At 39.9% G+C, this 12173-nt stretch overlaps 1 protein-coding gene across 2 annotated transcripts in view; it reads right to left on the bottom strand.

Annotated features, from left to right (window-relative positions):
• Positions 1-12173, bottom strand: part of IARS2 (isoleucyl-tRNA synthetase 2, mitochondrial) — a 56873-nt gene that overhangs the window by 22261 nt on the left and 22439 nt on the right. For both annotated transcript variants that reach the window (XM_005306945.5, XM_065589417.1), the window contains one exon: positions 644-746. In XM_005306945.5, the coding sequence (XP_005307002.2) occupies positions 644-746 (103 nt within the window). The remainder of the gene's footprint in view (positions 1-643; positions 747-12173) is intronic.

Here is a 12173-nt window from a genome sequence, read left to right on the forward strand (position 1 = left end):
TTTTGGTCCACCAGTTTTGCAGAAGATGTCAGGAAGCATGCACACTTTGCAAGAGGTTATTTAGAAAATTAGATGTGATAGTTACTTTTCAGAAGACTAATGACCCTTTCTCTCCCCCTACAAAAAGTCAGAAGCTAACGTGAACTGCATACTGGACACATATTTTATATGTGCACAGTGGCTGAAGAATTCGGCCAAGAAAGCAACACAAACAATAGCAAGTACTACATACAAACATCAGAAAAACTAGCTTTAGCCAGCAGAAACATTTTGAGCCCAACTGTGCCATCAATTACCTTCTGAGAGTGCCCAGTGGAAATGCATCCTAAATTACTGACACCAATCTGACGTACAACACTGAGATATTGCACAGTACAAAACACAATCTGGATGTGCTCTCATTTGACACCTTATAACCAATAAAAAAAATCTTAAGGATCTAAGGGTTTAATATTGCTGCCCATCATTGTAGTCCTCAAGTGCCTTCAATATGAAATTAATAGCATTAGCCATATTGCACTTACTGTGTTATGAGAGATCTAGGTTGTCCCTCCCCGTCCCTCTCCCACCCTCCCCCCCCCCCCCCCTCCTCCCACACACACACACCAATTTCCACCCCCTACATTTACAATCAGAAAGTTACCTTTGCTGCAACCTTTCTTGGTAGAAGCTGTTCAACAGGAAGAGTCCACCATGCATCACTTCCATGCTGCTCCACTATTTTAATAACATTCTCAATGATTTCACTGTGCAAGAAGGAAACAGATTAGCATAGTTCAATCAAGGAGCTACTATACATTCCTTAAAGTAGCTGAGACCCAAAGTAATGATGTATATTGAGATACAAACCAAACCAACTAAAGCAGCAGTTTTCAAGCCTAGGCCATGAATCACCAGTAATCTGCAGAGCCTTTTCAAGTGGTCTACATGATGCAATATTTTGAGAAACATGCAGTGAAGGATTGGTGGGCTTGGAAGTGAGGTGGGTCCATGAGTGAGGTTCTCTTTCTTATGAGGTTGGGTGAAGAACGTATGTGATAGAGAGCCATTGCACTAAACAAATGTGTTATATTCTACCCTTATAGATTCTTGAAGAATTATGAACTGCAGACTCACTGAGACTGTTTTTAGTGCAACAGATCAGGACTATTTGAGCTCTTCCCTTCCCCACTCCTTCCCACTATGCTGTTGCAGTAGTCTTGATTTTTTTCCTACTGAATTAGCTGATTTCAATTTGCATAATAATTAGTTTACAAAGAGGAATGTTCTAAAAAGGAAAAATCTTTTACAAGCATATTGTTTTAAATAATCAAACATCTTTTGCTCACAGGCTAGGAATTAAAAAGACCCCATCCTTTCCCACACAATCCTATTTTATATCCAATTTCTAAAATAACACTAACATGTACCGTTTATTTGAATAAACTACAAAGTCATTTCAGCCTATGGAACGATTTCACACATACAGCAGCAATGTCATGCCCCGTTGGCATTTTAATAAAGATTTTCTTCTTCTATTTTTTGCCTATCAAGTCAAGTTTAAAGCTTTCAGTGAAATTCTACTGAAGTTAATGGGAGTTTTGTAATTGATGTCAGTGGGGCCAGGTTTTCACCCGTTGCGTTTTTCCTGCAACCAGTAAGGTAATCTCTGCAGTCTGAGCACACAACTAAATGGGAGCCTGGAACTCCCAAGTTCTACTGCCAATTTCACCACTGACTTTTTGTGGCCTTGGGAGAGTCGCTTAAGCTCTTTGTTTCCGTTTCTCAATTTTCTACACAACTTTGGCCTTGTCCACACTAGGGTTTTTTCCTAAAATTGTCCACAGTTAGCAACTGTGGGTACTTTTGTGTAGCCAAGACACTTGCAGATGCCAGCACTTCAACTTCTGTGTTGTTGTGACTGCTAGAAAGGGTTAAGCAATTAGCAGGGTACATGACCCAAATTAAACCTTTCAAGACATATTAGAAAAGTATATAAATGATAATTAGGGCCATTCCTTATAAATAGCTAACAAAGCCATGTTAGATAGACTAGAGCTTTGAAATGTAAACCTGTATTGTTAGAGAACTGGAAGAAGATACTGATTGTATTGGTCTGTTTACACCTATCACTTGTTAAGAGGTTAACAGTGTAACCCAAAGGTTCCTGTTTGTTACAAATTCTATTGATTCAGAGATCAAAAGGAGATATTAACATTAAGTTGGGTGTAAGGATATCATTGTCTAGATTTCTCATTGAAGTCTGTAGTAAACTGTCTATGAACTGCTCAGTTACCTATGCTGATGAATGCACCTAATTACCTGTGTATACATCGGAAATAGGAAGTTTTACTTCAAAGCCACTATTCTTCACCTAAGGAACACCTGCTGTCAAGAGGCTACCAATAGCCTGCTAGAGATCTACAGAAGAACTCTAGGGCCCCAGTCCTGTATCTCAGATCTGCTTAAGCTTGGTGAGGGGAAGCTTGAGTCACAGGACTGAGGTCTCCAGCTCCAGTCTGAATCACCCTGCTAATTCTCATGGAAGAATCTGAACAAACTCACTATACGGACTGCCTATTTTGGATTATAACCTGATTAACTGATTCTGGAATAAACTTTTTGCAACTCAGCAGCTCACCATCTCTACCATGAAACTGACTTAAGAACTTTATTCATATCTGTCTGTATGCTGATCTTTTAACCAATACTCACTCTCTTTTCTTTTTTCATAAATCTTAGTTTAGTTAATAAGAATTGGCTGTAAGCGTTTATTTGGGTAAAATCTGAAATATTCATTGACCAGGTGGATAATGTGTCCAATCCTTTAGGACTGGAAGAACTTTATATATGATAAACAAGACTTTCAGTAATCCTCATCATATTTGACTTGGCTATCTGGGTGGCAGCCCAAGGCTGGGTTGCTTTAAGGGAACTGTGTTTTTGGCTTTGGGGTAACCAGTAAGGTATTATAAAAGCTGTTTTGTTACTGGCATGGTGAATCTAATTAGAATAACCACCAGTTTTGGGGATTGTCTGACCCATTCTTTGCAGTTTGCCCTGATTGAGCAATCTCAGTGTGGCCCCTCCAGCCAACAATGATCAAAGTTATGAAGACCTCTGAGCCCAGTTTAACACACCAGCAGCTACCTGGTGCCCTTTCTAAGTTAGTGGAGCTGGACAAGTAACAATAGTAAGACATTTTAGGAAACTAATCCTTGTGAAAATGCATCCCAAGAAGAGTACATTGTGAAGATATTTTGTAAGGCGACTTAAGATAAAATGCTCTAAATACTTGCCAATTATTACCACCACCCATAACACTGGAAGAAACTGCATTTCTTGCACTACTTGAAGTTCAGTGAGGAGCAATGTCAGGAACTCTGCTATATACCCAGAGGGCAATGCACCACAATCAATCAATACAGCACACTGCCTGCATGGACAGAAGACCATTCCAAACATCAAAGGTTTTGGTCCAGAACAGAAGTAGAGGAGTCAATTTTGGACTGGATTCTTCTACGTTAGGAGAGGTAGGTCTCCTCTATGCATCCCCCCCACACACACACACTAATTCCTGTTCTCCGGAAAACCAAACAAGACAATGTCAAGCTTATTTTGATTGCGCTGGCCTGGTCTGAAGAACACTGGTGCTTGGAACGACTTCAACTATGACAAAGAGTCTGCGTGTCTCTCCCTCCAATTCTAGGGCTAATGACCCAGCAGAGAGTTTGGATTTGCCATCAAGGGCTGCATTCTCACCACGTGATGGCGTGAGACTGTAAGACTTTGACAGATCTAGAACTGTCTTTTTTGAAGAAAAAAATAAGTACAGGAGATTCTATTAAACTCCAGGAAGCAGTCAACTTGCCTTGTTATTATAATAAGTGGAAAAGACTTTCTGTGGGTAGCCAACAACTGCATCAACCCAGCTTCAGCTCCTTTTCAATCCATACTGGAGCACATCGACTTAGTTCATCTGAAATCCTTGGGACTTTCCATATAATCAGTAAGAGTACATCTTGCAGCCACCTCAACACATTACAGCTTAGCTGAACAAAAGACAGTATAAGCCACAGTAAAAAGGAAATATTCTTGGAAGGGCTTAGTGTGTCTACCCTCTAGTTAGAGAACTTGTAGCTACATGGGTCCTCTCTCTAGTACTTTCGTGGCAGTGTCTCTGATTAGGCCTCTCTCCTTAGAGAAGCGTAGCAACACACTTTGGATGCTAGATTTATTTAAATAGGTCTAAGGAATACAGAAAATCACCTAGACTGTTTGTCTCTTAGGCGAAAAAGAGTAAAGCTCAGGCAATCACATCCCAATACCTTTTTAAGTGAGTGAGACTCTATTAAAGACTGTTATAAATGGTTCCTCTTCCCAAAGGGCTTAAAGCACTTTTTCTTAGAGTGAAGACTGCTTTTATGGCCTGCCTTCGAAATATTTTTATGTTAGAAACCTGTACAGCTGCCACTTGGACCTTGATTCATACTTCTCAAAACATTCCTCAAATCTGGCAACTAAATCAAATGCACAATTTGGCAATGGAGCATTACAATCTACTTAAGTAGGCCTCCTTGTCCCACTGTCCAGAGGCAGGAATGCTGCTCCCAAGAGCGAGAATGTGAAGAGGTCACTTTAAAAAAAGAAATGAAGGTTACTCACTTGTAACCAGAGTTCTTCAAAATGACCTCTGCCCTTCCTGCTCATCTTTCCCTCTTCCTCGGAGTTTCAGTTACAACTTTGGACCCGAGGAGGCAGTGGAAAGAACATGGTGTGTCATGTCCCCTTTTATAACTGAGGAGAGGGGAGGGAGTGGGTGTGGCAGAGCACCCCAATGGGCATCGCTACCAGAAGGTTCCATGAATCCAAGCTACATCACCAGTGCCTCTCAAGAGCATGAATGTGCAGAGTCCTTCATGAAGATCTTTGATTACAGGCAAGTAATCTTCGTTTTCTTAAAAAAGGATATTTCAAGAGTTCTGCTCTGGTGAAATCTAGATTTCTGCTGATTATAGGTCCAAGCCCTGAACATGAAGTCATTGGCAAAACTGCTATTGCTTTTTAAACAGGAGTTGTATCTTCATAGCAATGGCCCAAAGACACTCACGTAACTCAAGAATTTGACATGTTATGGTCTCTCTATATGTAAAACAATGGAGAATCAAAAATTTGCACCAAAACTGAACTACTAGCATTCAAGGCAACCTCCCTCAGATTTCTGGGATGTGCATAAATCCGAAGAAAATAACTCAGTTTTGACATTGCTAATGTCCCTACATTGCTAATGTCCCATTCTTATTACAACGTATAACTCCAGTTCATGCCAAGTGGAATTGTTCTTGAATTAAATCACAGAACAGAAATACTAATCAGTCTTGACTAATGGCTCTGGCATCAAGTTGGAAAAGTTTCACAGGCTCTGATCAAGGGGTCTTATCCTTAACTGGTATGGATAAATAATAACCCCAAAGAAGCCAGCAAAATTGTTTCTAGACTACAGTCTAGAGCACATGTGTCAAACTCAAGGCCCACGGGCCACATCCGGCCCGCCATACAATTATATCCGGCCCGCGAAATCGTTTTATATATCTGTTTTTAATGGCCCTGTGATATGACGCCCCAATAACACACACTACAAATCCCATGATGCAGTGCAATTGCCGCCAATGGCAAGCCGCGGTTCAAGTTCGCGGTCTGTTGATGTATACAACGCTAATATCAAATCAAAGCTAGACCCCAACAATGGCCAAGAGAAAAATTGATTCTGAAAACCGAGGCTTTGAAAGCCGGTGGGAGAATGAGTATATGTTTACTGAAATTGCAGGTAAACCAGTGTGTCTCCTTTGCGGGAGTAATATCGCTGTAATGAAGGAGTATAACCTAAGACGGCACTACGAGACGAAACATGAGAACAAATTCAAAAACCTGAGCGCAGGACAGAAGCTACAAAAGGTAGAGGAGTTGAAGAAGAATTTGACATCCCAGCAGACGTTTTTCACCAAAGCAAAATCACAAAGTGAAGCTGCTGTGAAAGCAAGTTTCATTGTGGCCGAAGAGATCGCCAAATCAGGACGGCCGTTTACCGAGGGGGAATTCGTAAAGAATTGTATGATGAAAGTGTGCGACGTCCTTTGTCCAGATAAAACGCGAGCGTTTGCAAATGTAAGCCTCAGCAGAAACACTGTTGCTAATCGGGTTTGTGAGATGGCGACTGATTTGAAAACACAGTTGACTGAAAGAGCAAAAGATTTTGTTGCATACTCCCTTGCCGTGGATGAAACTACTGACGCGACTGACACTGCACAGCTGGCGATATTTATCCGTGGTGTGGATTCCAATTTGTGCGTAACAGAGGAAATACTGGACATTAAATCGATGCACGGGACAACGAAAGGAGAAGACATCTTTGGAAATGTATTTCAAAGTGTAACCGACATGAAACTGCCGTGGGAAAAACTCGTTGGACTTACAACAGATGGCGCACCTGCTATGTGTGGTGAAAAAAATGGACTGGTGGGAAGGATGCGCTCAAAGATGCGGGAGGAGAACTGTGCCGGTGAGTTGACAGTGTATCACTGCATCATACACCAGGAATCGCTGAGTGCTAAAGTCCTAAAAATGGATCATGTGATGAACACTGTAACACAAACCGTCAACTTTATCAGAGCCCACGGTTTAAATCACCGCCAATTCCAGTCTTTTCTGCGGGAAATAGATAGCGAGTTTGGCGATATGCCATATCATACGGAGGTCCGGTGGCTAAGTCGGGGAAAAGTTCTCAAAAGACACTTTGAGCTGCGAGAGGAAATCTGCCAGTTCATGGACAGTAAGGGGAAAGACTGCACAGTTCTGCGGGATGAAAAGTGGAAATGTGAGTTGGCGTTCCTGGCTGACATAACGTCGCATCTTAGCGCTTTAAACCTTCAACTCCAGGGACGGGAGCACATAATAACCGATATGCATGATGCAGTGAAGGCATTTCAAGTGAAGCTGCGCTTATGGGAGACACAAATGCACCAATGCAACTTGTCTCACTTTCCCTGTTGCCAAGTAATACGGAACCAAGAAAGTGCCACAGTTTTCCCAAATGCCACCTTTGCTGAAAAACTCAGCGCGCTGAGTTCGCACGGCGCTTCAGTGACTTTGAGGCACAGAAAAGTAACTTCGAGCTGCTTCGCAACCCATTTGCAGTCGATGTGGAAACCGCACCTGTAGAAATGCAGATGGAGCTGATAGAACTGCAATGTAACGGGACACTGAAGGCAAAGTACGACACTGCGGGGCCAGCACAGTTCACTCGCTTCATTCCTGAAGCGATGCCGCAGCTCCGCCAACATGCGGCTCGAATCCTGTCCATGTTTGGCAGCACATATCTGTGCGAGCAGCTGTTCTCTGTGATGAAAATTAACAAAACGTCACACAGGAGTCGCCTCACTGATGAACACCTGCAATCGATCCTGAGAATCTTCACAACACAGAACCTAACCCCAAACATAAACGAACTTGTTGCAAAGAAAAGACTCCAAGTATCAGGCTCTGACTAAATAGGACAAGAAAATGGAATGTTATGATTTGTTATGATTATACTTTTGCTTTAAATTCAATTTTTTATTTATATTTTCAGATTTTTTAATATTCCAGCATGTACAGATTTTGAATGTATTGTATTGACAGGATATTTTTTTATGAAGAGCAAAATATTTTAAGTTGAAATGTATTTATTTTGGAATGATATCCTGTATTTTGGTTCATATTAATGGTTAAAAAACATAAATATTTAGTCTGTTAAATAAATGGTTATACTGTTCGGCCCGCGAGTTTTGAGTTTTGGCCCCCTGTGCAATTGAGTTTGACACCCCTGGTCTAGAGAATTGATACAGGGTTAGCTAATGGTCCAAACTCATCCCTTATGCAACATGGGGTAACAGCACTTCACTGGAGTAGCATCACGGATAAAATTAGTCCATACATTTTTAAAACATCCATCACAATGTTTAAGTGATCATACTTTTGCAACATTTAGCACACAACTGTAACAACCTTTTTCAATAAAGAGCAGACTGACCTAGAGTCTTAAGATGTTCTCGCAATGGAGTTAAAGGTGATTTCTATTATTTGCACTTGGTCTACTACTGGAATGCATCTTGCACCTCCTGCAAAAGGTTAGCAGCCTCAAGCACTTACTCAGAGATTCTAAGGCCAGAAGGGCCCATTGTGATCTCCTGCATAACACAGGCCATAGGACTTCCCCCAAATAATTCCTAGAGCATGGCTTTTAGAAAAATACCCATTCTTGATTTAGAAGTTGTCTGTGATGGAGAATCTACCATGACACGTGGTGAATTGTTCCAATGGTTAATTACTCTCACTATTAAAAATGTACACCAGTCTGAATTTGTCTGGCTTCGACTTCCAGCTATTGGATTATGTTATGCCCTTCTCTGCTAGACTGAAGAGCCTATTATTAAATATTAAAAATTTGTTCCCTATGTAGAGACTTATGGACTGTAATAAAGTCATCCCTTGACCTTCTCTTTGTTAAGCTAAACAGATTGAGCTCCTTGAGTCTATCACTACAAGGCATGTGATCTAATCATTCTCATGGCTCTCCTCTGTATCCTCTACAAATTTATCAACATGCTTCTTGAATTCTGAGCACTAGAACGGGACACAGTATTCCAGCAGCGGTCACACCAGTGCCAGATACAGAGGTAAAATAACCTCTCTACTCCTAGTGGAGATTCTCCTGTTTATACATCCCAGGATCCCATTAGCTTTTTTGGTCACAGCATCACACTTGGACCCACAGCTGAACATAATCTCCACCACAACCCCAAAATCTTTTTCAGAGTCATTGCTTCCTAGGGCAGAGTTCATTGTTCTGTAAGTACAGTCTACATTCTTTGTTCCCCAATGTATACATTTACATTTAGCTGTATTAAAACATATATTGTTTGTTTGGGCCCAGTTTGACAGATTTCTAGCAGAAGCTAGTTCCAGAGCTAGGGACCTACCACAAACACTGCCCTTGGTGATATAGCTTTTGAGCATGTTTCCTGAATGCAGAGACTGCAACAGCGCATAGAGTCTCTGAGGTCCAAGATTTTTGTCGTATGGAGGGCACTCATTCATCTTAGATACACAACTAGCCATGGTGATCCATTAATTGGTCACCTTTAGACTTGATTATGGTAACATGCTCTATTTAGGCCTAAGCACAGAAGCCACCTGGATAAGAATTAAGAGGTCTGCCTTCTGCATGTAAGAAAAGTTTGTTACACCTTTACTCAGTACTCTGCACTGGCATCAAATCCAGCCCCCAAGTGAAATTCAAGATGGTTGTCACCATCTATAATAGTCTACAAAACCACCACCACTGCTACTTGAATGCCCATAAGCAGGGATGAGCCCAGTAACACTTCACAATTTCAAGCTCTCTTGAAAAATTCTGTAGGAAGATACCCTTAATTGAAGGTCCTTGCAATTATGTTCCCTGCCACCTAGCATCATTTTCACCTTCCAAATTCAATCTGATCCAACATGAAGGTCGCAATCTCTATCATATACTGGGTGTGTCGGGATATTTCTCTGTCCAAGCTTGAAGAAAAGAAGATGCAGAGACAAGTGTCATCAACATATTGACACTGCAGCTCCCAGTACCTCACTAATCTATCCTACAGACTTCACGTGAACACTGAACAAGAGAGCTTGAAAACATAGCAGAATGAGCCCTCCAAAGAACAGGAATTGCACATGAAAACCCTCTGGACCTTGCTCTAGAAAGAGTGGACATAACCTCGAATCTCTGCTTACTCCTATCAGTCCCTACAGTCAAATCAGCTCCCTCTCATGAGCAGTGCTGGAAGATTTTCTGTAGACCTAGAAATACCAACAGGGAAGTCTGACTGCTGTTCATCCACTGATATCAATGCTATTTCTGAACCATGTCCACACTCTATGCCTGGCATAGTCTGATGGACTGTAATAGCAATTTGTGGGGGAAAACAACCTTAGTAGTCCATCAAATGAGAGCCACTAAGTAGGTCAAAACTCTACTTCGTCAACAAGCAGTGGGTTTTGCAACCCCAGGAGGGACAAGTTCTACTAAAAATGGCAGATGAATAATAGATCTGTTTAGCCCAATCAACAGGAATTAAATAACTGTTAAAATAGCAACGATGCCTTCTTCTAACTAAAAGATAGTAGTTCCTAACTTAAGTTTAAAAAAAAAAAAAAGTTTAGAACAAATAGACTTCTAGTCTGCATCTGATTTTTAAAGCATACAGGAAGTGGTGATTGTACTGAAGAATGACAGAGAATGCTGTATTACACTTGCAGTAAGCTACCTCCTACCTACCTATTTTCTGAATGAACAGTGTTTGCTCCAGAATACTTTGCCAGACAGACAGCCTCAGCAGAATGAGGAGCAAAAACTCCCAAATTTCTACATGGTAGCCATAAGGTAAGAAAAAGAGAGGAAAACTCAGACACATATATGGAATGGCAAATTGTGTTATCTGTAATAAAGAATTTTGTTTACTACTTGTTCCCTGTAGATCTCCAGAAGAAAATGCAACCTTGCAATCAATCTTCCATGTGCGTGCGCGTGAGAAAGGTGTTAGAAAATGTCCCTACAACAAGGTTTTGCCAACCCCACTTAGCAGTGGTTTTCTCTACTGTTTCCATGAATACTTCTACAGAGACATCATCGGTTGAACTATCCTTTTATCATGCATAATGTTATACAAAAGAAAGCCCAATATGGTTCATTTATGAACATTAGTAAGAGTTTATTTTAGAGTGCAAATTCCCCTGAAGCCGACATGAATGAACTCATAACTTACTCTTCTTCAATATAATAGCATCAGATAATTTGTCATATTCTCCTGGTTACATTATGCAATTAATTATATGAAATAAAAGTAGTCAAGTATTGACAGGTTTACTAATCATTAACCAGTATTCTCAGGTTTTATGGTAGTCTGAAATCAACTAATTGTAAAGGTTCAGCAATTTGAAATTATTTACATTTCATTCAATTTCTATAACAAAAACTCGGGGAGAATTTAAATATCATACAATAAAGTATTTTTAAAAAGCGGTTGTATATAATATCTAAGATTCCAAGAATGTAGCTTCTGCCCCGTGAAATATTTTAAAAGCCACTCCTCTGACCTCTCCCCAAGATTCTCATGAATAAGTGTTCTCCCTACTATCTTTGCAGTTATAGTACACATACAGTATGCATATTTTAAAAACTAAGGTGAAATTCTCTCTATACATAAATATATCATAAAGTGCCCGTGAAAAAACCTCTCTCAAATAATTACTCATCACTCTACAATCTATAAGCTTCCATGAGAGTACAATAATTCATAGAGTAAGCAATAAACCCTATTGTAAAACTTTGCCTTATAGTCATAGACCATATCTAAAAGAACTTGTATTACGTGTCACTTGCTAGATCTCTAACAGTGAAAACCCATGAGGTAATTCATGCTACCATGACACCAGCCAATCATTTTGAACTCTGATATTGCTTGTACTGACTGCTTATTTAAGGTGTTATCGGAAAATGAGCAGCATTAAGATGATTCCCAGCAGAAGGAAAAAAAACAGTTCCTGGTGTTCTCCAGTCCTCTTTCTTTTTGTATAATGATGAGTGCAAGGTAGATTCTCTCTTTACATAGGTATCAATACTTTGCCAGACAGTACTTCGCTGGACAGTACTTCGGGAGGGAAGGGGTAAGTTGCTAATGTTCTGAACTTATTGAAATATGTTTTAAATAAAGTACATTTGATAAAGTTATTTACTTACAATTGTAGATGTATTTATACAAGAAACATGTGACATGATTTTCTATGTACAATTTAAGTGATTACATACCTAACTAATAATAAAATCACAGGAAAAGGGGCGAACACTTCTAGGAAATTTTATTAGTCTAATATAACGATTAATATTAATATTCAGATAATGAATTAGTAAAGCTAAGTAGTAGTTATCTATAAAAGTTTGCATTTGAGGTGAGCTACTATTCTAAATCTTAGCTTTTAATTTCCTGCCTTTCTTTTTAAAAAGTCATTTAGTCTGTAGGATATTATTACTTTTTCAATAAATCTAGGGAAAAAATTAAAATATTTACTTGAAAACCTAATGTTGGAGAACAGCAATTGCATGAGTCAGATTA

Source organism: Chrysemys picta, chromosome 3, assembly GCF_011386835.1.
Source record: "Chrysemys picta bellii isolate R12L10 chromosome 3, ASM1138683v2, whole genome shotgun sequence".
NCBI lineage: Eukaryota > Metazoa > Chordata > Testudines > Emydidae > Chrysemys > Chrysemys picta.